General features: G+C 46.4%; 1 protein-coding gene, 1 long non-coding RNA gene and 1 other non-coding gene across 8 annotated transcripts in view; all 3 read left to right on the forward strand.

Moving 5' to 3' along the window:
• Adk (adenosine kinase) overlaps window positions 1-4,629 on the forward strand; it is a 422,206-nt gene extending 417,577 nt beyond the window's left edge. For all 6 annotated transcript variants that reach the window (XM_060382086.1, XM_060382091.1, XM_060382090.1 and 3 more), the window contains one exon: window positions 3,702-4,629. In XM_060382086.1, coding sequence (XP_060238069.1) covers window positions 3,702-3,826 — 125 coding nt within the window. In that variant the 3' untranslated portion in view covers window positions 3,827-4,629. The remainder of the gene's footprint in view (window positions 1-3,701) is intronic.
• A 2,058-nt stretch (window positions 4,630-6,687) lies between these two features.
• LOC132653921 (U6 spliceosomal RNA) lies at window positions 6,688-6,790 on the forward strand. Its single transcript, XR_009591742.1, has one exon. It is a non-coding gene; the product is annotated as a U6 spliceosomal RNA (small nuclear RNA).
• Window positions 6,791-10,119: 3,329 nt separating this feature from the next.
• Window positions 10,120-25,284, forward strand: LOC132653658 (uncharacterized). Its single transcript, XR_009591434.1, has 2 exons — window positions 10,120-10,814; window positions 24,309-25,284. It is a non-coding gene; the product is annotated as an uncharacterized LOC132653658 (long non-coding RNA).
• The last annotated feature ends 675 nt before the right edge of the window (window positions 25,285-25,959 follow it).

Consider the following 25,959-nt stretch of genomic DNA (forward strand, 5'->3'; position numbering starts at 1 on the left):
GCACCACTTTCTCAGGTATATTTTTAGGTATCTCATGTGTTTGACTCTATGAGTAAGTAGCATTTTGTACTTTTTAATTGTCCACTACGAGATATAATTTCTGTGCACGTGCGCATGTGCTAATGCAGCTCTTCAGCTGGTTTTTCAGTTGCTACCCTCCAGCTTTACCAAACTAGTAACAGTAACAGTTTTCTAGATTCCACAGGCTCTTAGGGAGATTCCGAAGTTTTTGTTTGTATTATTGTTTTGGTTTTTGAGGGAGAGTCTCCTTTACCCAAGCAGGCCTCAGACTTCACTGAGTGCCTGAGGATGGCCTTGAACTCCTAACCTTCTCACCTCCAGCTCCCAAGTGCTAGGACTAAAGGATATGCTACCCCATTGTGCCAAAATATCCTGGGAATTCTGGCCGTTGGCATCACTGACACAGTAGAGTGCTTATCTGTGTCCCTGCCACCAGATGGGCATGACACGTTCAATTTTTTTTTTTTTTTTTTTTTTTTTTTTTTTGAGACAAGGTTTCTCTTGGCTTCCCTGGACTTGCTTTGTAGACTTGGCTGGCCTCAAACTCACAAAGATCCACCCTCCTGCCTCTGCCTCCCTGAGTGCTGGGATTATAGGCGTGCTCTACCACACCCAGCTTCAACTGGTTTTTGTTTGTTTGTTGTTTTGTTTTGTTTTGAGCAGAGTAGTGAGATAGGGTCTCATTGTGTACCCTGATTGCCTGGACTTATGGCTAGACCAGGCTGGCAAACTCACAGACAACCACCTGCTTCTGAATGCTGGGATTAAAGGTGTGTGTGCCACCACTCCTAGTGCCTTGTCTACTATTGTTGTTGTTTTAACCAACTTATTTATTTTTATTTCATGTGTGTTATTTTGTCTGCATGTATGTCTATGTGAGGGTGTCCACTCTGTTGGAGGTGGAGTTACAGTTAGTGGTGAGCTGCCATGTGGGTGCTGAGAATTGAACCTGGGTCCTTTGGAAGAGCAGCCAGTGCTCTTCACTGCTGAGTTGTGTCTTCAGCCCCCTTGTCTACTGTTCTGAGTCATAGGCATAAATAATCCTGTCTTCTTCAAATCCTGAAAGTGACTTCCTTTTCCATATTCATGGCTCACTATGATCCGCTAAAGTCTCCATGAGAGTGCGGGAGAGCACTTCAGCTGGGCAGGTGGTGGAAACTTGTGATCCTACTATCAAGAGGATGAGGCAGGAAGATGCCAGCTCAAGTGAGGGTGAGGCCACCCTGAGCTACATCATGAATCCCTGCCACAGAGGAGGAAGGCAAACATTCTTGCTTCAGGTTTAGTCTTAAGGAGAAAATGAAACATTCATCATTCACCTTAAAAATAGCAGCAGTAAATTTTTATAAATTTCTTTCCCAGGTGGAGAAGTTCCCTTCTATTCTTATTTTATGAATTTTTAAAATTAGGAATAGATATCAAATGCTTTTTCTATATGTATTAGGGTGATCTAAGGTCTTTATATGTGGTTTGACACATATCAATATTTTAAAATATTAGCCTAACCTTGACAGCTTGAGATAATACTACTGTACCATGTTTTTAATACATGTGTGAGTGTGCGAGAGAGAGAGAGAGAGAGAGAGAGAGAGAGAGAGAGAGAATGTACATGCCATGGCACCTATATGGAGGTTAGAGGAAAACTTTCAGCAGTCAGTTCTCCTTTTCCATAATGGGGTCTGGAAACTAAACTCAGGTTATCAGGTGTGCATGGAAGCACTTTTTTCACTTGAAAAGCCACCTCATTGGCTCTTATTATCTTGTTAGGGAATCAGGGGTGAAACAGGTTCTCACTATGTAGCTATGGCTAGCCTGGAGCTCACTGTGTAGACCAGGCTGTCCTCAAACTCACAAATTCCTTCTCTCACTGCTGAGTGCTGAGATTAAGGATGTGCCCACCATCCCAGGCTTTTGTTTTTATTTTTATTTTTTAATGTGTCTAAGTGTTTTGTCTGCCTGTATGCAAGTGTAGCACACAGGCCAGAAGGGGGCGTCAGGTCACCTGGAAGTAGAGTTGCAGGGTTTGTGAGCCACCATGTGGGTGCTGGGAACTGAACTCAGGACTTTGCAAGACCAGCAAGTACTCTTAACCTCAGAGCCACCTCTCCCGCCGTTTTGTTTTTTTATGTGCTGTGGTTGGATTTGCTCCAGTTTCTTCAGAATGTTTCCATCTTTCCCGAATCCTCTCTGTTCATAAGGAGTGTTGTTTTCAGGGTAAGGCTGGGGTCAGGGTTAGAGTACAGAGCATCTCCTTTTAGTTTTCTGAAAACTCCAGCATTGGCAATGTTTTTCTTAACGATTCAATGGAATTCAGCAGTGACAGCATGTGTCTCTGGGATGGTGTTTGAGAGGAAGCACTGACAGTAAGAATGGAAGGAAGCTGAGCACCAGGCACACCCGAGGCGGACATGGTCTGTCCACACAAAGAATGGTCTACGATTTTCTTTGTAAGAAACTCTCTCTGAGACAGGCTCTTGCTCTATAGTCCTGCTGCCCTAGAACTAAGAGACCTGCCTGCCTGTCTGGGCACAGGTCCCAGCCCCACCGTAGCTTTTTGTGTCCCTCTGGGAAGTGCCGGCTGGCCTGATGCGGCAGGTCTGTGGCTTACACTGTTCATGGTGTTTCTTCATTATCCCCTCATCTGCTCAGAGTCCACAGTGACGCCACCTCTCTGACCTACACTGGTCTTCCTTGTCTCCATCTGTCTTGTCAGAATGTCTAGAAATGTATTTGTTTCTGCCTCCTCACACGCTGTATGACACTGGACAGACCTGGTCAGCCACACTGCGTGACCTGATAACCATGCATAGCAATTAGTCATTTCTATTTCTTGTTTGTCCTCCCGTTCTTAAACCTTGTGTGGCTAACGCAAAATGCTTGAAGGGCTTGGTTTCACATAGTTTAAACTGTTTCTAGAAGAAGGGGAGTGAATCTGGTTCCTTTTAATGCTGTTTCTGCATTAGCTTCATGTTAACGTCAGACTGACCCCAGCTGTGACGTTAGTGCATCTGTCTGTCTGTCTCACTCTCTTCTTCTCTCCCCCTACCACCACCACCCAGATTTTGTTGGTTTTTGGAACAGACTCCCATAGCTCAGGCAGTCCTGAATTGACTGTGGGGCCTTGAATGACTAAACGTTTGACTGTCCTGCCTCTGCCTCCAAGCACTGAGCCTGCGGGTGTGCTCCGTGCGTCAGCACTTTGAATCTTTCTCTCAAGAGATGATAGCGTTTTCCTGAGATAGCACTGTACCAGGAGTAACAACGTGGAGGAAACCCACGAGAGAGTGAAAGTCTAACTTAATCGCCAAGGACTCCAAGTGGTACCTGTCACCAGCACTCGCTAAACTGCTCCATTACTGACAGAATACCTGACACAGAGCTTCGGAGAAGAAGGGTTTGTGGCACACACTTGCAGACCTGTTGCCGTGTTGCCAGGCTGTCCGGAGCGGGCAGCCGGGAAGCAGAGAGAATGGCCACGCCGCACGCTTCTGCTCTCCTCTTCTCACGGCACTCAGCCGCTAACTGCTAGGTGGTGCCGCCCACAGCAGGGCAGGTGGCACCCAGAGTTACCAACACGCTTCTGGCCAACCCGGAGGCGGCGTGCCTGGGCGGCGTCCGAGCTCTCGGGCACTGCCGGTGCTGTTCCACCGCGCTCACGGTCTTTCGTTTGTCTCTTCTAGGTTTTCTGTCTCAGCTGGTCTCTGACAAGCCCCTGACTGAATGCATCCGCGCAGGGCACTATGCGGCAAGCGTCATAATTAGGCGATCTGGCTGCACCTTTCCCGAGAAGCCAGACTTCCGCTGACGGGAGGGGAGAGCTCAGGCCGGGGAGTGGAGCGCGGTGACCACGTCCAGGCCTTCCTGCCACGAGAAAGAATGAAATTATCCGCTCTCTTTGCCCACCATGATTCTCACTATTAATTAGAGGGCTCAGTGCTACTCCTAGAACCTTTAGTCTCTCTGAAATCTGGGGAAAATGTTTATTTCCATAGGTTGTTAGTGCCTCTTAGAAGTCAAACAGGAATACAACATTTCAGTAGAAACTTTTATTTCATTTCAATTGTCTGTAAATTCATCTGTGTTTAGCAAATTGATCAGGTTTTGGTTTTTTTTTTTTTTACATTTCTGTTTTCAATTCAGGTGCGATTTAATATAATAGACTTTTTAAAGAAATTAATGCTAATATCATTCTTGAGCTTTTTATATAATTATATTTAATTTGGTTGAAGGTGTGTGTGCACACACTGGTTAAATAAGGTACAGAAATGTTAATCACACCGAATTATTCCACATAAACACTGCAGTGTGCATCAGACCTCTGCTGGACTTGGGACGCCTTATTAATTCCCCAACATCTGCATTATGCTCAGACTGTAACCCTCTGCTTATGGATGGTACTCTGTAACTTGATACAAATAAAAAACTGCCATATAGGAATTTTTTTTCTCTCTTGGCTTGTGCTCAATAAAACTAAGGAAGAAAGATTGTTATTTAGTACTGGGCCCTATATGATTTGTATTGACGGGGTGAGGGGGAAATATATATATAGTATATTATATATAAATACCTATGTAATGCACACACAATAACATTATAACATTATAAGCACTCCTCTTTGCTTTGTGTTTTTATTTCTTTCAGGTAGACCTGTAGGAGTGGAATTACTAGATCATATGTAAACTTTTTTCTTTTTGTTTGTTTGAGGTAAGGTCTCACTGTGTGCAGCGTGCCTGTGTGGATGCCTGTGCGGGTGCCTGTGCGGGTGCAGGTGTGGGTGCCTGTGCGGGTGCAATGTGCGTGTAAATTCAGGTGTAAGCGTATGCACATAGAGGCCAGCAGTCAACCCCAGATGTCCTTCATGCTGCGTCTACCTGTTTTTTGAGGCAGGGTTTCTTCTTGGCCTGGAGCTTGGTCAGGCTGGCCAGTGAGCCCCAGGCTCTGCCTTCTGCTTCAGCAGCTCCGGGCCACAAGCACACACCTCCGCTCCTAGCCTTTTACAAGGGTTGTGCTGCCTCACTGGGGACAAGGCCTCCAGCAGGTGAGCAAGACAAGCCAGCACGTGTGGTTCCGCTAACGGGCATCGGCCTTTTACTGACAGGCGATTCTTCGTTACAGTGCCACACGAGACACTCTCTGGCCAATCTTGACAACTGTTTTCTGTAGGGCGGGACCCTTGAGTGGCCTCCAGCAGCACACAGGCTTCCAGTCTCTCCACACCCTCACCCAGAGGCCCTTGTTCTTCTGCATTCCTTCACACCTAGCAGAGTGGAGATGGTCTCTCACTGAGGTTTTGACTTGGTTTCCCTCGTTGTCTGTTGATACTGGCATCTCTTCATATGTTGTCGGCTCTTTATTGTGTTTTCAGTTTGTTGTGTTTTCAGATCCTTTTCTGATTCTATAATCGGGTAATTTGTCTTACTATTAAGTTGTATTTTCAACATATCTCATATGAAATGCCATTGTATGAACCACAGATATTTTCTCCCATCTTGTAGGTTGTCTTTTTTTTTTTTACTTGTGACTCAGGTATCATGTCTAAAAAGCCACTGCTGAACCCAAGTCAGAATATTTGGTTCTACATTTTATCCCAAGGGTTAAATTAGGAGCACTGGCTGCTCTTCCAGAGGACCTACGTTCAATTCCCAGCACCCACATAGCAGCTCACAACTGTCTGCAGCTCCTGTTCCAGGGATCAAACACCGTCTTGCAGCCTCCATGGATGGCTACTGCCCGTACATGGTGTATGGCAGAGTATCCATACACATAAAAGAGGAGCCAGAGAGATAGCTCGATGATTAGGATCGCAAGCTGCTCTTCCGGAGGGCCCAGGTTCAAATCCCAGCACCTGCTATTGTAAAGTGTTTATTAATTCAGTAGGTTGTTTTAAGCTGGCTAGCTCCCAAATAATTGTGGCCTACTGATTGATTCAACAAACTTTAAGCACAGTAACTAGGCGGGTGCTATCTATACTGATTTTCTAAGCTAGTCTGGCTACTTCCCGGCCACACGCCCTAAGTTACTTGCCAGTATTGGTCCTGGCTGCACCAGCTTCATCAGTCCATGCCCTTTTTCTCCATTTTCTTCCTTCTTCTCTCCTAGTCATTCCCTGAGATCCCAAGCCCGGGGAACTGAAGAAGCCCCGCATACCTCTTTTCTGCCCAATCATAGGCTGTCCAGCTTTTATATTATTATTAACCAATCACAGATAACTGGAGGGCAAAGTATGCACAACATTGTTCTGTGTATGTGAGAATGCACCAGATCTTGGGGCCCAGAATTTAGGATGTGAATATACAGACCACCAGACCAACCCCCATCCCCCGTGGCAGCTCACAACTGTCTGTAACTCCAAGGTTTGACTTCTTCCCACAGACAAACATGCAGGCAAAATGCCAATGCACATAAAATAAAAATAAATAAATTTTTTAAATGAAAAAAAAATTACATATTTTTGAAGAGCCTTTTGGGAGAGTGCAAGTGTGTGATTGCCATTTCTCTTCAGAGACCCCAGCTTGGTGTAGAAACAAGCCTGGTCCACACACCAAGTTCTAGGCCAGCCAGGACTATATAGTGAGATCCTGTCTTATTTGTATATATGTAGATATTACATATGTGAGATTTTTTTTTTGAGCCCATGATTTTTAAAACTATTCTGCTTTTCCCTATGCTTGCTTCAGGAGCACACACACCAAGATGAATGATACAGAGAAGAATAGCATGATCTCTGTGCAAGGAAGACACACAAATTTGTAAAGTATTCTATATTAATAAATACATGTATACATATATTTTAATTATATCTTTATCTTTGCTAGGTAGTATTGAAATGCTAGGCTGGGTTCGGTAGCACGTGCCTATAATCAATCCCAGTGCTCAGGGAGGCAGAGGCAGGCAGATCTCTGTGAGTTGGAGGCCAGCCTGGTCTACAAAGTAAATCCAGGACAGATAAGGCTACATAAAGAAACCCTGTCTCTTGAAAAGCCCCCCCCCAAAAAAAAAAAAAAAAAAAACCCAATCTGTAAAGTTGTTCCGACATCCCAAGGATGTCCAAGCCTCACTGGCTTCACCTTGGGGACCTCCCTGTGACTGCCAGGCTGCCGCATCCCAGCTTCCAGTCTGTCTGATCACTATTTCCAGAACATACAGGCAAAGCCAGCTTTTGTAAGTGCCACTTAATGGTGTGTCAAAGGCAGCCATCTCAAGTCTTCAATCCACCAGATGAATTTAACCTGATACGAGCATCACAGTTCATGGTTGTCAGCTGAAAGTGCAATGTTCATGTAAGTTTGGGGGTGTAATGGTGTCTGCAGTTTCTTTTCTTCAAAAAGATGAGACTGTTTCAAACTCCCCTTTAAAGGGAGAGGTGATGCTGGACTGTCCTGTACAGAAGATAAAGAAATAAGAGCTTTGAAAGGCTTCATAGCTCCACAGAGATGCCTGAGCCCTCATCCCTGTAGCCTGTTGTGTGTAACAAAGCTACGGGAAGATTACAGATATACTGAAGGGTTAGACCTTAAACTGAGACTCTCCTGGAATATCTAGGGAGCCTTGCTCTGGTCACGGGAGCCTATAAAAGCAGAGAGCCTTCTAGAGCTGAAAGCAGCAGAAGAGGGCAGAAGTCAAAGAGATTCAAAGCTCAAGGAGGACCACTGATGGCATTAAAGTTGTAGGGGCCATGTCAGACCAACAAGTCAAAAAGGGAAGGGAGCCACAGCCCTCCGCTGCAAGGAACTGTTTGACCTTCATCTTGAGACAGCTTGTTGGTAAGGCTTTCCCCTGAGCCTCCTGGCAAGCAGAGTCCCACTGAGGGCTGGGGGCATTGATCTGAAATTCCAGGGAGAATACCCAGCTACCTTTGAAAGGTAGAACCAGGACATAGCAAGGATTTGAGGACCCTATACAGGCGGCCATCTGCCACCAAGAGAAAAGCCAACAGGTGACCCTTTTAAAGTAAAGCCCAGAGGCCAGGTGCGGTGGCACACACCTGTGACCCAGCAGTAGGCTCTCACACCCAAGGCTAGTCTGGTTACACACTCAGACTGTGGGTGTGGGGGGGGGGGGGTGTCAGATCCCCAAGTGAGGAAATGAAAATTTTTAAGTATAAGGCAGAGAGGGACCATTGATATATACTAATATATATGAACTGCATGTGCACACACACACACACACTTGGGCTTAGGATATGGCTATGTGGCCTCCTTGCATGCACAGAGAGGCCTGGGTTCAGTCCCCAGCACCATCAGGACTGGATGTGGTGATACACACCTTAATCCCAGCACTTGGGAAATGAGTTCAAGGCCTAGGCTACTTTTTGTTTTTGTTTTAGACTGGGTTTCTCTGTGTAGCCGTGGCTGTCCTGGACTCATTCTGTAGCCCAGACTGGCCTTGAACTCCACAAGGATCCACCTGCCTCTGCCTCCCAAGTGCTGGGATTAAAGGCACGTGCCACCATGCCTGACTGTGACTTTGTTTCAAAGGAACAAAAGGAATAGCTTCACATTTTTGTTTTTGAATCAGGATCTTTTTTAAAATTTATGTATTTTTATTTTATATACATTGATGTTTTACCTGCATGTATGTCTGTATGAGGGTGTTGGATCCTGGAGTTACAGACAGTAGTGAGCTGCCATGTGGTTGCTGGTAATGGAACCCCTGTCCTCTGGAAAAGCAGACAGTGCTCTTAACCACTGAGCCATCTCTCCAGCCCCTTGAGTCAGGATCTTATCCCTGGCTGGCCTAGAACTCACTGAGATCCACCTGCCTCTGCCTCCTGAATGCTGGAGTAAAGGTGTGCCTTACCCAACTTCATTCTACATCTTATTTTATTAATTGGGACAGGAGAGGTGGCTGAGAAACTAAAAACACTTTCTGGGACCTGAACTCAGACCCCACTCTTACACTGCTGAGCCATCTCCTCAGACCCTCTCCATTTTCTTTTCTTGTACGTTCCTGGTTGTTTGGAATGCATGCATGTCTTTGTGCCACATTAATGCCTGGGCGCCTGCAGAGGGCAGAAGAGAGTATTGCATAAGTTGTCTTCTGACCTCTACGCCAGAGGTCATGCTGTGGCACACTTGCACCCCCCCACACAAATTAAAAGTAGAATAGATCAGACATGGTGACATACACCCTTAATCCCAGCTCTTGGGAGACAAGAGTTAGGTAGAGCTCTGTGAGTTCAAAACTACTCTGCTATACATTGTGAGTCCCAGGCCAACCAGGCCTCTAGACAGTGAGATTAGCCTCAAAGAAAAAATAAATATAAAAAAATTAAGTGTCATTTTAAATTTTTTATGAAAGGATTTTGGAACCATAAAGTATATTAGAATAAATATCTAAGCCAACAAGTGAAATCTTTGGAAGATAAAACTCATTTAGATATTGTTGGTCTGATGCTTTTGTAGTCTGATCTGGGCCCGCTAGATCTGGTGACTACCCAGGTTCACTTATCCTTGTTGTGTAAACTTGCCTGGACATTATTCCTGATTGGTTAATTTAAAAGGCCTGTACCTGGGCAGGGCAGAAGGAGGAAGGTGTGGCTAAGTTCCCAGGCTTTGGGGACAGAAGAATCACAGGAAGCAGGAAGACAGGAGAGAGGAAGGCTCCTCAATGGGTTAGGAATGAAGAAACCACGTGGGCCGGAAGAAAGGACCTCCGGAATGGCGTGGAGAGAAACACAAGATGAAAAATGTAAGCAAGTATTTATAAGATTATGGATGGAAGGTAGCCCTGACAGGAATGGTTAAGGTGGATGGCACTGGATGGGGGCTGGGAGGTGGATGGGAAATGATTGAGATAGCTTAGATGGAATGATCTGCTCAGCCCAAGGTGTTAAAGGCAACTAACAAGTGTTTGTGTTTTATTTGATTGTGATAATGGGTAAAATAATAACACCATAATAATTATAGGACTACTACTAATAAACATTATTTAGCACACACCAGTTATTGACAACAACAGATGTAAACGTGCTGTTGGAGTCAAGCCTTCTCCTCCCTCCCCGTCTGTGAGTCTCACTTTGTAACCCGGGTTGGCATGGGAGTCACAGCGATCGTCCTGCCCCAGTCACCTAATGTTAAGATGGAGGTGTGAGCCACTGTGGCTAGCTTCAAAATTACAGCATTGTTTTCCATGCTGCAACTGCTCATGGAAGCTCCTTCAAGCAACAGATCCTTTCTGAGTAGCCCCCTTGCTCACAGCACCAAGGCCTCTCAGCTTTGTCTTCATGGAACCAGTGTCATGGACTGTTGGCTTGTGGCTGTGTCTCACCTCCCTGTGGGCACCTCAGGAACTTCCCTATGCTCTGAGAGATGGCTTTCAGACACTCTGTGTCTTGGTCACTGTCTATGGCTGGGAAGAGAGCCCACAACCCCATGGTCTTATAAAACTCATATAAAGAAAGCCTTTAATTGGTGCTGGCTCACAGTTTCAGAGATGGCAACATGACAGGGAGCATGGGGCTGCATGCAGGCAGACATGATAGTGAAGAGGTAGCTGAGGGTTCTATATCTGGATCCACAGACAGCAGGAAGAGACAGACTCTGGGACTGGCTATGGCTTTTGAAATCCTAAAATCCACCCCCAGTGACAGGATTCCTTCAACAAGACCACACCTACCCCAACAAGGCCACACCTCCTAATCCTTTCAAACAGTGTCCCTTTTCTAGGCAATCAAACATATGAGCCTATGCGAGCCATTCTCATTCAAATCCCCACACTCTGGAGAACCACGGGCTTATCCTAGGAGAATGAGAAGGTTGTTGATGCTGACTCCCACCTACTCAACTACATAAGTAAGTCCAGGCTTCACACTGAGTCTGTTTGGGTTTTTGTTGTTGTTTTTGGTTTGGTTTGGTTTGGTTTGGTTTTTTGAGACAGGGTTTCTCTGTTTTAGCCTTGGCTGTCACTCTGTAGATTAGTCTGGTCCACAGAGATCCGCCTGCCTCTGCCTGCTGGGATTAAAGGCGTGTGCCACCACCGCCCAGCTTTTTGTTTTTCTGAGAAATGCAGAGGTGGTAGGTCCTAGTGAGAACGTGCCCTGGTGTTCTTATTCCTGTACTTCCCATCTGCTGTAAACTCACCAGCCTGCTCCTCCACACACCTCTCCCACCATGGTGTTCAGGCTTTCCATGGCCCTGGATTCGGGGGAGCCAAAGACGATGGACTAAAACTTCAAAATGTAGGCATCAAAATAAGCTCTTCCTCTGCTAAGGAGCAACTAATGCAAAGCCAACAGCACAGTAAGGTCAGGCAGGCACTTCCAAGCTGAAGGTGAAAGAGAGATGCTCCGTAGTCCCACTGTGTAGGGACCTACTAACTCACTGTCCCCAGTGAGAAGCCTGAGGTGGAGCACGTGTGCCTGTGTGAAGGTCCTCATGGGGCCGTGTCCCATCTATCTGGGCCTCCAGGATTTTTCTAAACCAGTAAATGGATGATGAGTGTTCTAGCAGCTCACTCATGACAGAGTCACCACATTTCTTGTCCTGAAGGAATTGGGTTTGCTTCAGAGAACAAGGCATCTTGCTCTCTGTCTGTGTAAGAACTTAGGCTACATATTATAAAAGACAAATGCAGAATCAAAGCATAACCAATTGCCAAGTTCCTCATGTGACCAAGAGTATTACTGTATTCCGGGCCTTGTTTGTGCACTGTGAGTTGTTTGCTTTCATCAGTTAAGAGCCAGCTTAGTCGATGTCATACAGACTAATACTATCTAAACTATTGCCTTAACTATCTGATCTCCTGCCATTAGAAGATGCTGTTGGGGAAAGGGGTCCTGGAGAGAGACCCCGTGGGTAAGAAATGCTTCATGATCATCAGGACCTGAGTTCAAACCCCCAGCATTCATGTAAAGTCCAGAATTGAGGCTGGAATGCTGGCTCAGTAGTCAAGAGGGTCCAAGTTCTATTCTCAGTACCCACATCAGGGAGTTGTTGATACCTCTGTCGTTAGCAGGTACTGCACTTACATGTTTTAAAGTAGAAATAAACATTAAAACAAAACGGCCAGACTCCACGGTGGTACACAGCCATGACCTCACCACCTGCTCAGGGGTAGAGATTGTGGGTGCTTCCTGCCACCAGCCCAGATGCAGGTTCAGTGAGAGACCCTGCCTCAAGGGATAAGGTGGGGGTGATGGAGCCGGACACCAGTGTCCTCCTGCACTCAGCACACAGGCACCCGCACACACAGATGTTGCTGTTAGGGTTGCTAGCTCAAAAGATCCCTTCCCACTGAGGCCAAAGAAATGCCAACACAGAGAAACCCTCCAGCTTGGAGTTTGTTCCTAATGCCAGGCACAGCTTTTCAGTGCAGGCTTAGACAGCATGAAAAATGCTGGTAAGTGATTGCCTCAACAGGACCAGGTCTTAAGGGCCAAAGGAGTAAGTTCAATCTTCCACGTGAACAAAACACCAGGGTTGTGTATGGCCGAGGCATTGAGAGGCCCCTGTGAGCAGCAGCACGGTCTGGAGACCCCTCAGTGTGAAAGCCCATCTAAAAAGCGGTGCTCACAGCTGTGACGCCAGACAGTTGCACCACGGAGAGACAAGGCTGTGAGGCTGTGGGTTCCCCGGGAGTATTCTGTGCGTCTTAGAAGCAGTGTGCTTTGTCGGCTCCCTTTACGTAAGTGAATACCTCCTCTTCCAGAGCCCCTGCCCCTGCCCTCAGCCTCTTGCTGCTTGGCCCTCTCAGCAGCCAGGAAGCCAAAGCAGAGGCAGCTGGCTCCAGCGGGCCCATCCCTCTGCCGGAAGGGCATGTCCTCTTTCTAGAAGGTGCTGTTTGGTTCCCAGACAGTCACTCAGAGTAAACTCAGGATGATTGAGGCTGCCATTTCTCTGAAAGCAACAAATCCATCCAAAATGTAACTCTAGGGCTGGGGCTGTAACCCAGCTGGTAGTGTTTGCCTAGCATGCACAAAGCCCCCCTTTGCATTTGAACTTCAGCACCACCCGAGGCTGGCCCAGGGTGTGTGCCTGTTAACTGCAGCGCCCACAGGGGGAGATGGAAGCAAAAGGGTCAGAAATTCAAATTATTCTTGTATATATAGTGAGCTCAAGGCCAGCCTAAGAGGCACGTGACCTTTCCTCAGGGAAAGAGGATTTGGAAAGAAATGGTGTTTGCTGGGCTTCTGTTGGTCGCCATCTGTCTTATTTCCTTTTCTAGCAGCGCAGGGCAGAAATGGGTTACTTTTAGCTCACAGTCCAGGTGAAATCCATGACGGTGAGGAAGCCAAGGCAGTGGACTTGAAGCAGCTGCTCATGATGTCCACAGTGAGGTGGAGACTAATGGATGCGCAGGCCTGTGCTCAGCTTTCTCCCTTCTTTTTTGTTTTTTGTATTTTGGGTTTTTTTGGCTTTTTGAGACGGGGTTTCTCTGTGTAGCCTTTGCTGTCCTGGACTCACTTTTGTAGACCAGGCTGGCTTTGAACTCACAGAGATCCATCTGCCTCTGCCTCCTAAATGCTGGGATTAAGGCATGCACCACCGCCACCCAGCTGCCTTCCCCCCTTTTTCTTCACAAAGCCAGGGACTAGTGCCCCCCATGGCAGGCAGGGCTTTCCCCTCAACACATCAAGAATGTCTCGGAACCTACTCTCCACAGTCCCTCACCCTGACTTCCCAGGTGGGTCTAGATGAGATCGAGTTGAGGACCAAAACTGACTATAACATCTAATCATAGGCATTCTCTTCTATGAATATGAAACCTCAACTCACACAAGTGCCACTTGGGCTCCAGCAAGATTAAGCAAATTGCTTTAGTCCACATAGATCTGGGAAGCAGGGGCCAGGGAAGAGAGCCCTAGCTGCCCCTCCGTTCTTCTGGGGAACATCATGGATTACAGCCGCCAAGACTAGGAAAGCACCGCTAAGGCTGCAGTGGCAGCGCCCTGCAGAGCAGACTTCAGGCCTGTAACTCTCCAGTAACTCCCTGGAGCCGATAGACTGTATGCGTTGACTGCCAGGCATATCCTCAAAGCCCACCATGCAAAGCCAGCCACACCATGACCTTGAGGCTGAGCAGAACGGCATTTCAGTCCGGACCACAGTTGCCCTCTGATGAGGCAGAGAGCTCCTCTGAGTTCAGAGATGGTGCCTTGTGCTCTCTCGCCAATAGCCAGTGCTGGAATAGGGATAATAGGGTCCAAAGAGACGGGAAGACATCCTGTGCTCATTTGTTCTCCACCTGTTTGCCAAGCCATCCCATCCTGACTTGTTCCCCCCAGTGTCCACAGACTCTCCCTGGCAGCCTTCTTTTGTGGTGGCAACTCTGGGCAACTTCCTCCCATTATTGCAACCGTGTTCCCAGTCTCTTGCCTGTGACGTTCCTGGAAGGCTACACAGTAACCTGCAGTACCTCAGTGTGGGCCACTGAGACTTCTGTTAGTGTGGCCTACAGCCAGAGCGGGCTGGTTTGAAGTTTGTTTGGTGGTTGGTATTGTGAATTTTACTGGGTAGCCCAGGCTGGCCTTGAACTCACCATGACCCAGACTGGCCTCGAATTCAGGGCAGTCCCTCCACTTCAGTCTCCTCGGTGCTGGGATTGCAGGCACGTCCCACCATGCACCCTGTTTCGGTTGGTTCTTTTCTGGTGCTGGAGAACCCGTATGGCAGGAAAGCTCTCCACCACGAGCTCCGGCCTCAACCTGTCACAGGTTTGTTACGGTTTTTCTTCTTTGTTTTGACACTTACGTATTATCAAGCATGGTGGTATATGTCTACCAGCATTGAGGAGGCTGACTCTGGAAGATTGCTACTAGTTTGTGGGAAAGGAAGACCCTACCTCAAACAAACAAACAAACAACCCTATATATAAAGTTCATACATATAACAGTACAGATTTGTATGAGGGTTTTATTGTTTGAAATGTGTTTGTTTTGATGTTTGGTTTTTTAATTATTTATTTTTATTGTACGTGATTGGTGTTTTGCCTGCATGTATACCTGTGTGAGGGGTCAGATCCTGGAGTTGCAGACGGTTAGGAGCTGCCATGTGGGTGCTGGGAAGTGAATGGAAGAGCAGCCAGTGCTCCTCACTGCTGAGCCATCTCTCCAGACCCTTAATGTTTGGTTTTGAGATACATCTTCTCACATTACAGGCTGAGTTCACACTCTCTAATATGTCCTTCTTACTCTTTGCCTCCTCTTTACCTTCCCCTCCTCCCTTTCTCCTTTTCACTCCAGTTTACAGCCATCAAGTCATATCTGTGTGCTTTAATGAGCAATTACAAAACTTTGTAGTAATGTTGTCAGCTCAAAAGCTCCTCTGCCCACTGAAGCCAAAACAAATGCCAATACAGAGAAACCCTCCATTCTGGACTGGTTTGTCCCTAATGCCAGGCACAGCTTTTCAGGGCAGGCTTAGACAGCATGCACACTGCTGGGAAGTGACTGCCTCAGCAGGACCAGGCCTAAGAGCCGATGAGTAAGCACAACCTTCCGCATGAACAAAATTCAAGGACTGTGAGCAGATGACACAGTAAGAGCGCACTGTTGGGCCAGCAGTGGTGGTGACACTCGGGAGGCAGAGGCAGGCAGGTCTCTGTGAGCCTGGTCTGCATGGTGAGCTCCAGGACAGCCAGGGCTGTTACACAGAGAAACCGTGTCTCAAAAACCAAAAATGAGTCCTGTTGGACTCACCAGATGTCAGCATGCTGGTGGTCCATTTTCTGGCCATCTTCTCACTTTCCTCACATCTGTGGTGTTAAGGAAGACAGCTGTTAACAAGGTCTCCAGATCAAATGCCTGATAGAGGCCAAGAAGGATGGCAGTGGGGGACAGCAATGTCTCACAGCTATAAAATGGAAGCTGACACAGGCCAGGGGCAGCCACTGCTCCTCCACAGCCACTCAGCAGGAATCCACACTATTACAGCCAGACCTCTGTGAGAGCTGCAATAGCAGATTTTCTTATTTGTGGGTCTGTAAAGACAAGGTATTGGGGCTGGCAAGATGGCCTAGTCAAATGATTACCATACAAGCACAGGACTGGAGTTTTACTCCCAGAACCCACAGAAAAATTCTGGCCTGGTGGCAGGCGCTTGTAATCCTAGCAATGTGGAGACACTAGCCAGACAGTAGTGAGAGAGCCTATTTAAAAACAAAACAACACTCAAGTGCTAGGTCTCAAACCCAAACAAAGGGCTGAGATGCCCGTTAACATATCAAAGTGGACCTGACTGCCAGGTCCTTCCAGCATCCTTCATTTCCCACCTGTTACTGGATTTCACTAGCATAGGCTGCCCCTACACTGAAGTCACCGGCCCAGGGGCTCGGCTGCTCTTTTCTTGTGGCCCTTTCCTATATCATCCCTATATCATCCAGCCATTTTGGCTATGCTGGTCTTTTTTGTATTTTTTATTTTTATTTTTATTTTTTTTTTAATCTTCAATCATCTGGCTCTCCCCTAACCCCTCTTCAAATATGGCTCAGCCCAATCTGCTGGTCATGTCCACTCTGGACTCTCCCAGGAGCTTCTGTCTCTGCCTCTGTACCCCCTTTTATCTACATGCTTGCCACCATGTGGTTGCTGGGAATTGAACTCAGGACCTCTGGAGGAGAAGATAGTGCTCTTAACTGCTGAGCCATGTCTCCAGCCCCCCAGATGGAAGTTCACAAGGACACTGTATCCATGTCAGCTACTTTCTCTGACCTCCCTCTAGGAACCTACCGTCCCACAGCTTCTGCTCCGCTCCCTCCTACAGCTTCCTTTTCCCCTGCTTGCCTGCTGTCTCTTCCTTAAGCCTTTCTAGGCCTCTCCTCCCTGGGGCAGACTCCTAGCTCTCCTAAGCCTGAGCCCTTCTGGGCCATTGCATGCTCTCTCCCTCAGCTCTCTTTTGGAGCTTATAGAAATTCTCTCTCTCTCTTTTTCAGACTGCAAACCACTTGGTCTCAGTACAGATCAATGGCCAAAGATTAGCATGCTAGATTTTCTTTCTTTCTTTCTTTCTTTCTTTTTCTTTCTTTCTTTCTTTCTTTCTTTCTTTCTTTCTTTCTTTCTTTCTTTCTTTCTTTTTTCTCTCTCTCTTTTTAAGACAGGGTTTCTCGGTGTAGCCTTGGAACTCCCTCTGTAGACCAGGCTGACCTTGAACTCATAGAGATCCACCTGCCTCTGCCCTTTCTGAGTGCTGGGATTAAAGGCATGCACCACCACTGCCTGGCTAGCGTGCTAGATTTTCAAATTCTCTGATATAGAAACAACTTCTGCCACTAAACAAATGATCCCAAAAGCTCTTATGTCTAAACTTTCTTTGCTCTACACTTTCAAATGTCTCTTATTGCTAAGATTTCTCTACTTCCCCTTCAGGAAAATATTTTATCTCTATAATTTCTCTGTGCTCTGCTTTAAAAAAAAAATCTCGTAAGACTCTATAAACTTAGGGTTGGAGAGATGATTCAGAGGTTAAGAGCATTGGCTACTCTTCCAAAGGTCCCGAGTTCAGTTTCCAGCAACCACATGGTGGCTTACAACCATCTATAATGAGATCTGGTGCCCTCCTCTGGCTTGCAAGCATACATGTGGGCAGAACACTGTATACATAATAAATAAATAAACCTAAAAAAAAGACTATAAACTTTATCTCATGATTTGCAAGTTTATTGGGTATGGTTTTTTTTAAAAAAAAATCTATAAAATCTGTAACAAAATTTAGCTTCAAACTTGTAACAAAAGGTTGATATTTAAAAAAACATCTATACATAAGTAATTTTGGTTTGGTTTTGTTTCATTTCAAGACAGGGTTTCTCTGTGTAGCCCTGGCTGTCCTCTTTAGACTAGGCTGGCCTGGAACTCAGAGCCCCACCTACCTCTGCCTCCCAAGTTCATGCCTGGTGCCCACAGAGGCCAAAAGAGGGCACTGGGTCCTCTGGAGCTGTAGTTACAGATGATGAAAAGCTGGGAATTGGTTCAGGGTTTTCTGGGAACCTGGACTCTCCCAGATGGTTCTGTCTCTGCCTCTGACGATTGTCTTCCTTTCATGGACAATAAGTTTTCTCTTCCAACATACCAAGGAGCAGTATGTCCTTTTTATTTCTTTTTTCATTCATGAAGGTTGTCTCTGACCTCCACAGGCATTTACACATACACACATATGAATGCACACTGAAACACAGGATCAGATAGATACCCGTCCACACGCACGCACACGTACACGCACACTCACAAGGCAGGACCTTGCTTTGTACCCAGGCTGGCCTCAAACTCATACCCATTCTCCTGCCTCAGCCTCCCAAGTGCTGGGATGCCAGGCATGTACCTGCTATGCCAGCCAATCCTGGATTTTTAAATAAAATTGTCCAATTCTTAAACATTGGCTCCATTTTTTGGTTGTTGTTTGTCATAATTATTATCGCTGTGGCGTTTTGAAACAAGGTGCCTGGAGCACGCTCTGGCCTCAAGCTCGCTCTTACTGCAGAGGCCAGCCTCCTTCCTCCACCACCAGCGCCAGGCGTGCCCCACCGCGCTGGCTGTGTTTCCACTAGTTCTCCAGCGCTCAGCACCTTCTGCTTCCCCGTGGCGCTGAGCTCTCACACTGCACAAGGCCAGGCCTGGGCCTCTTTTTGTGCTTTTCTAAACACACACGCACAGACACAACCCACTACCACTGCATAGCACTAGACTGAGAACACTGAAAATGCCCAAAAAAAGAGGCATTTTGGGCATGAATGACTAGTCTATAAGGGCTGTTCCTTTCAACAATTATGGCCCAATAAATTACACTGGCCTGGCCTCCTGGAGGGATAGGCCACACCGAGGCCACCACAGATGGGGAGACTGCACAATGCAGGCGCTGGTAATATTGGCCCTCTTTGGCTGTCTACCTGGATCTGGGTCTGACAACTTGGCCTGCAGTTTTACGGCCTGAATCACCAGCATAACAATGTGAGTTCTTTGTCCACACACTCATGCCAGGTGTTGAGAGGATTGGCTATGAGAGCTCACACAGCTCTGAGAACCTTGCAAGCAGGGAGAGGGTGTCTGCACCCCAGGCTGTGCGGCCAGGGAACTTGTCTGCAAAAGGAATCCTGTCTAGACCCTGAACAAGGAGATAGAAGTAGCCAAGCCTGCCGGCAGTCTCAGCTACTTGGGAGGCTGAGGCAGGAATTCACTTGAACCTAGAGCTGGAGGCCAGGATGGGAACACAGCAAGACTACATCTTAAATAAATATATATATTTAATATATGACATATAATTAGACTATATATTTAATCTTATAAATAATGAATAAATACTTCATGTATGTATGTACATACATATGAAATATAAAATATAAAAAGGAGCTGGGTGTGTTGGTAGACTATTTCCTGGTATCCATGAAGCCCTGGGTTTGATCTGAAGTACGGCATAAACTTTGAATGGTTTTGCCCATTTGTAATCCCACACTTGGGAAACTAAGTTTAAGGTCATCTTCAGCTACAGTGTGATCCCTAAGACTGCAGAAAGAGGAAGTTATGTCAGTTAGTTAGTTAGTAGCATGAAGCTCCACTGTGATACAGCAGAAAGATATGCTAGAATGGAGACTGAGATCAGAAACTGGATCCTAGAGTGTCCTTTAAGGTTGTCCCTGAGCTGTACAAAGCTGGGAGAGATGACCTAGACTCTGTCAGATTTCATTTCCACAGCTCTGAGTACTGTGTGGTCCTAGGAAGCATTCAGGAGTCCATTAAATTGAAGACTTCAGAGTTGGGGTTACATTTAAAAGGCTAAGAACTGTAGTATTCAGACAAGTGACAGGCAGTTGGAGCTTCTGTGAGTGGGGTTGGCAGGGTCCTTGGCTTTCTGAATGTTCATTCCCTTTTTGGGTTATGGAGTCATTGGTGCAGTGATAAACAGAGCTCATGGCAGTGGTGTTGGCTATGATTTACAGGCCCATTCTGGTGGGAGATCACTGCTCATAGCATCTGCAGATTTCTGTGTTGTAAATATGCCAATAATAGTTTCAAACTACCCAGAATGTAGGCCCCAAATTCACCATTGGGTAGACATTGCCTGACAGCCACTAAGAGTCTGTCTGTGTTCTCAGCACTCTGGGTTTCCCTTTGCTTGATTTTGCAGTGCTGCTGATGGAGTCCAGGCTTACACATGCTGGACTAGCACTCTACCAGCTGAGCCACATGGCTAGGTCCTGAGGCTTCACTATGTTTGTCTGTTGTGTTGTCTAGGCTGATGTTTGTGTACTTGTTGTCTACTTATGTGAGCAGAGGTCAACCTGAGCTGTCTTCTGCACTCTGCACCTGTTTTATCGTTTTTACTTTTTTGTTGTTTATTAATTTTGTATGCCCTTCTTTCTCCCCTTTGATTGGTGTGCAGGTTAGAATACACATATGGAGGTCATCTTCCGTGTTCTCTCCTTCTGCTATGTAGGACCTGGAAACCAAACTTAGCTGCCAGGCTTCGCAGCAAGCACTGAGCTATCTTACTGTTCTCCCCCTTACATGTTGTCTTTCTCTTTCTTTCTTTCTTTTTCTTTCTTTCTTTCTTTCTTTCTTTCTTTCTTTCTTTCTTTCTTTCTTTCTTCCTTCCTTCCTTCCTTCCTTCCTTCCTTCCTTTCTTTCTTTCTTTCTCTCTCTCTCTTTCTCTCTCCCTTTCTTTCTTTCTTTCTTTCTTTCTTTCTTTCCTTCTTTATTTGGCAAGGCCTTTTTCTGAATCTGGAGGTCAACAGCTGGCTAGAGTGGCTGGCCAGTGAGTTCCCAGGATCCTCTTGTCTCCATCTTCCTGTGCCAGGATTGCATCTATATATATTGCCATGCCAGGTTTTTATAAAGGTGCTGGGAATCTCAACTGAGGTCTTTATGCTTGCACAGGAAGTGCTTTACCTACAGAGCCCAGCACTTTAGGTTGGTCTTGGACACATGTACTTACATGTACTCATCTCCTATGTAGCTAGAATTATATGCTCGCACAAGATCTGTATGTTCTGAGATTTTGTTTGTTTGTTTGGTTTGTGTTGTTGTTGTTGTTTTAGTTTGGTATGATTTTTGCAAGATGGGGTTTCTCTGTGTATCCCTGTCTATCCTGGAACTTGCTCTGTAGACCAGGCTGGCCTCAAACTCACAGAGATCTACCTGCCTCTGACTCCAAGTGCTGGGATTAAAGGCCTGTGCTACCATGCCTGGCTGCTCTGAGTTTTTAAGACAGCTAAGCTTGTTAGCAAAAATACCATGCCATGTCTCTAATAGGCTTGTTATCTCAAGGAGGGCTGAGGCAGGAAGACAAGATTCCAAACCAGCCTGGGCAATATAGCAGTCTCAAAGGAAGAGGGAGGGAAGGAGGGAGAGGGAGAAAGAGAGCAAGAGAGAGAGAGAGAGAGAGAGAGAGAGAATAATTCCGGAACTTAGAGAGATTCCCCTAATGAATAAGTATTTTGTGTGTGTTGGGGGGTGTTGTGATTATGGTTGCCTTTGAGGCATAGTATCATATATCTACTAGCTTCTCACTATACAGATTGAACTAGTCACAAGTGTTGGGATTACAGGTATGCCATTGTCTTTGTTATTTGTCTATTGCTGTGAAGAGCACCATAACCAAGGCAACTTACAGATAAAGAGTTCATTGAGGCTTGCAGTTCAGAGGGTGAGTCCATGACCATTGCTGCAGGGAGCGCGGCCCTTGAGTAGTAGCTGAGCGCTCATACCTGATCCATTAGCAGGAGGCAGGGAGCTAACTGCAAGTGATGGTGTGGCTTTTGAAACCTCAAACCATGCCCTTCCAATGACATACTTCCTCCAACAAGACCTCCTAATCCTAATCCTTCCCAAATAGTTCCACCAACTGGGAACCAAGTATTCATACATGTGAGCCTGTGGAGGCCATCTTCACGCTATCACATTCTACTCCCCGGCACAGTTCTATCTCAATGCAAAATGAACCAAGTCCAGTTTCAGAAGTCCCCAAAGTCCTTCACAGTCCCAAAGCTATTCAAAACCCAAAGTCTCTTCTGAGTCTCAAGAGAGACTTAAATTGTACCTCCTGAAAGTCAAAAGACAAACTATATCCTTCCAATATGCAATGGCACAGAATATACGTTACTATTCCAAAAGGGAGGAATGGGGGTTTAGTGAGGAAGTACTGAACCAAAGCAAGCCTGGAACCCAGCAGGGAAAATTCTGAACCCTTTAGCTCTGTTCCAAAATCAAAGGGCTTGACTGGCTCTGCCCTTCCAGCTTTGCTGCCTGCAACACATCTCTCTCTTGGGCAGCTCCGCTTTCCTATGAGCTCTCCCTGGCAGGCATCTCCAGCATCTTTGGGGTCTCACTTCACAGCTTCGTGCAAAAGCCTCTCTGGGGCCTCCATGCAGGGACTCCACTGCCACAGGCCCAGCCTCAGTGGCTTTTCCTTCACCATCAGGACACACCTGTATCCCTCCAGACTCCAAAACCAGAATCATGTGACTAATGCTTTCGAGTTCTAAGCCAGACGTGGTGGCATACGCTTTTGATCCCAGCACGTGGAAGGCAGAGACAGGCAGATCTCTTGAGTTGGAGGCCAGCCTGGTCTACAAAGGACAGCCAGGTCTATTACAGAGAGCAACCGTGTCTCAAGTTCTGCTGCCTGCTTGGCATGGAATCTAGAACTCTCCTTAAATTACACCTGCATCGGCTTTGCTTTGTTGCTCTTTATGGACAGATAATTCCTTAGGCCTTTTCTTTTCAATTGCAGGGTTAGCTGGGTGAGTTCTCAACCTGAAGGCACCAGTCCCTTTCCCATTTCTCCTCATCTCTTTCAGCACAAGCCTTGGCACTAACACATGGCAGAATGAGGATGGGGCTTGGGGATCTGATGGTATCAACACATCAGTGTGTGTCCTGGTCAGAAAGGCTATGTTATGATTGTATACATGATGTCCCTGTATGTAGGAAAACACACTCAGAAACACCCAGAGGTGAGGGAGCGTTGGGTCAGCGCTTACTGTCAGATAAAAACATCTTTGTACTGTACTGTTTTTTTTTGGGGGGGGGGGTGTTTGTTTGTTTTAGAGACAGGGTCTCATGTAGCCTTGGCTAGCCTCAAACACTCTATGTAGCCAAGAGGACCTTGAAATTCTGACCCTTTTGCGTCTACTTCTTACTAGGATTAAGGGAACACTACAATGTGCCCAGTTTATTTGGTGCTGGGGACCAAATCCAAGGCCTATGCTGGGCATGCACGGAGCCATGGCCAGCCGTGGGCACAACACCAAGTTTTCTCTAAGTTTACGCGTCACAGTCTAAATCAAGTAATTGGTTTAGATTTGTGAGTTTTCAGTAAAAGTCTTTCTAAGCTTATATACACTTGAAACCTGTAAGCGTAATTAGGTGTTCCATGTCTCCATGTCTAATTTGTTAGATTTCCAGAAGCTGCTTAGATGCTGGGGGAGGCTGACTCACGGCTAGAGTGGTCCGCAGACTCTGAGAGGTAGCAGACCCTGTCATAGTCACAGATGCAGACTGGCAGGTTGGAAGTGTTTAACCAACTGCATAAATGACACCAAATTATTATTTTAAATTTTACAAGTAATCACAAACATTATCTAGACTGAAAAATAACATTTCCAATAAATTTAAAAGTCTACTGACTGCTAACTTTTTAACACTAAAGAAAAATAGCTTTCTTTTCTCTGTAACAGATTCAACAAGTGACTAGCATTGCTGGAGCATGAATTCTGAGCTTAGGGAGAACAAAAATTGAAATATAAAACACCATCTTTGAAGGTAAATCAATGACACAACATAACATACAAGAAGCAATAACAAAGCGGGGCAGGTGCCCAGCACGGAGACCGCAGCATGCCCGTGTGCGTGTATAGCCCGAGGCACAGTTCCAGGCAAGGGAGGTGTAGGAGGCACAGGAATATTTGACTTTAGTGGGACGGGATAGTCAACTGGCCATGCAGCTCAGTGGTAAAAAGTAACTGGCATGAGTGAGGCCCCAGCCAACATCTGTGCACAGGCCAGCAAGATGCCTCAGCAGGGAAAGTGCTCACAGTCAAGCTTGATGACCTGAATTCAATCCCCAGGGACCAAAAGGTAGAAGGAGAGCCCTGACTCCTACAGATTATCTTCTGACCTCTATATGTCTGCTGTAATGCACACATATGCACGAGCGCACACACACACATTTAATTCCAGTATTTGGAGGCAGAGGCAGGCAGAGCTCTGTGAGTTTGAAGCCAGTCTGGTCTACATATTGAGTTCTAGGCCACGTAGGGCTACCCAGGCAGACCCTGTCTCAAGAAAAGAAAAGGTCATATTAACATCTGTATGTTCACCAACTAACTGATACCATCTCTCCTTGTCTGTCTCCAACATTTAGAATAAGACCAGAACAACCAGAGACTATCAGAAACTCAGTCATGAGGGGCCATGGATTTGGCATCTTCCCGGAGGGGCGGAAGTGTCCTTGTCCACTTCCAAATGTAGTGGCCGCTGAGCACTTCATCATCATGGTCTTCATCATCATGTCGTGTGTTCCTTTCTGGCCTTTGTTCACCTACGACCAACCCTAGGAAGTGAAGACTCATTGTGAATTCATTTCTGACTTTGCCAGGGCTGAGGGAGGGAAGCTTCCCTGACAGGCAAGAGAGAAACGTTAGGTCAAACCAAGAAAAGCAGCAGGGTCAGGCGTAGCACAGCGGATCCAAGGAATGTGAGGCAGTGGTCAAAAACACTCTCGTACCTGTGCCCAACATGACCACTGAGCAGATATTTATAAATCTTCTCTTTTGTATCAGACCCTGTTGTGATCACTTAGGAAACAGACAATATTTCCTAGGCTTGTGCTGTTCTTGTTCTAGAAAGAGAAACAGCAAAGCACAGCAAGGGATGACAATGCAGTTTAGTTGGAGAATGTTTGCCTAACATGCTCAAAGCCCTGGGTTAAGGGGATCTCAAGTTCAAGGTCATTCTTGGTTATATCAAGACTTTGAGGCTAGCCTGGGCTATAAGAAAACCACATGTGGAGAACAGGTCCTGTTCTTCTCCAGCTGTAGCATGGCTCCAGTCAGTTGATGGTGTCTGTTTGGGGGATGGAGGTGAGTTGGGGGCAATGAAGGGATGGGGTGCAGGTAGAGAAAGACTCACCTTCCCATGGGGGCTTGCCACTGGAAATGTGATTATGCTCCAGTGGGCATATAGACGACACAAAATGGGCTTTTTTTTTTTCTCTTTTTTTTGGGGGGGGGTTGTCTATGGGAGAGGAGGCAGACATGGGAGGACTGGGAGGTCAGTGTAATTGGGGTGCATGATGTGAGATTCCCTAATAATAATAAAAAAGAAATAAACACTAAAAAGGTTATATTTCCTTTTTTAAACGGTTTATTTTATTTATTACAGTTTGTTCACTTTGTATCCCAGCTGTAGCCCTCTCCCTGGTCCCCTCCCAATCTCACCCTCCCTCTTCTCCTCCCATACCCCTCTCCCAGTCCACTTCAGGTCAAAAAAGGAAAAAAGCAAACAAAAATATTAAAAGTATAATCACTAAACAGTATGGCTCATTCTAAGGAGGTTAACATGTTGGAGGAAAGATGCAGGGCACAGGAGACAAAGAACATTCCAGAATATGAGTGGAGATGACTGCAGTGTTAATCTTGGGGTAAGGACAGACCTCCTGGGAAGAGGGAGAGACACCTGGACAAGTCTTGAAGGTGGGGGCAGTTGTCCAGGCAGGCAGAGGGTGGGAGGCCTGGTCTCTCTGAGGATCTGCAAAGAACTGGCTGATTGGGTGCCTGGCATCTGTGCCATGGGTGGCCCACTATGTCCATCTAACCTGAAGCTGGAGAGGACGGCATATGAACACTAGAGGCTCTTCTCACTTGAAACTCAGGTGACAGGTTGGCATAGAGATGAAAACAAATGAAAGATCAGACGGTGTGACATCATCAACAAATCACCAGTCACAAAGACAAAGAGCCCAGGTGGCCGCTGCATCTAGAGGCAACTGAGGCATGTCCATGTGCCAACACCCT

The sequence above is a fragment of the Meriones unguiculatus genome, chromosome 4 (assembly GCF_030254825.1).
Source record: "Meriones unguiculatus strain TT.TT164.6M chromosome 4, Bangor_MerUng_6.1, whole genome shotgun sequence".
NCBI lineage: Eukaryota > Metazoa > Chordata > Mammalia > Rodentia > Muridae > Meriones > Meriones unguiculatus.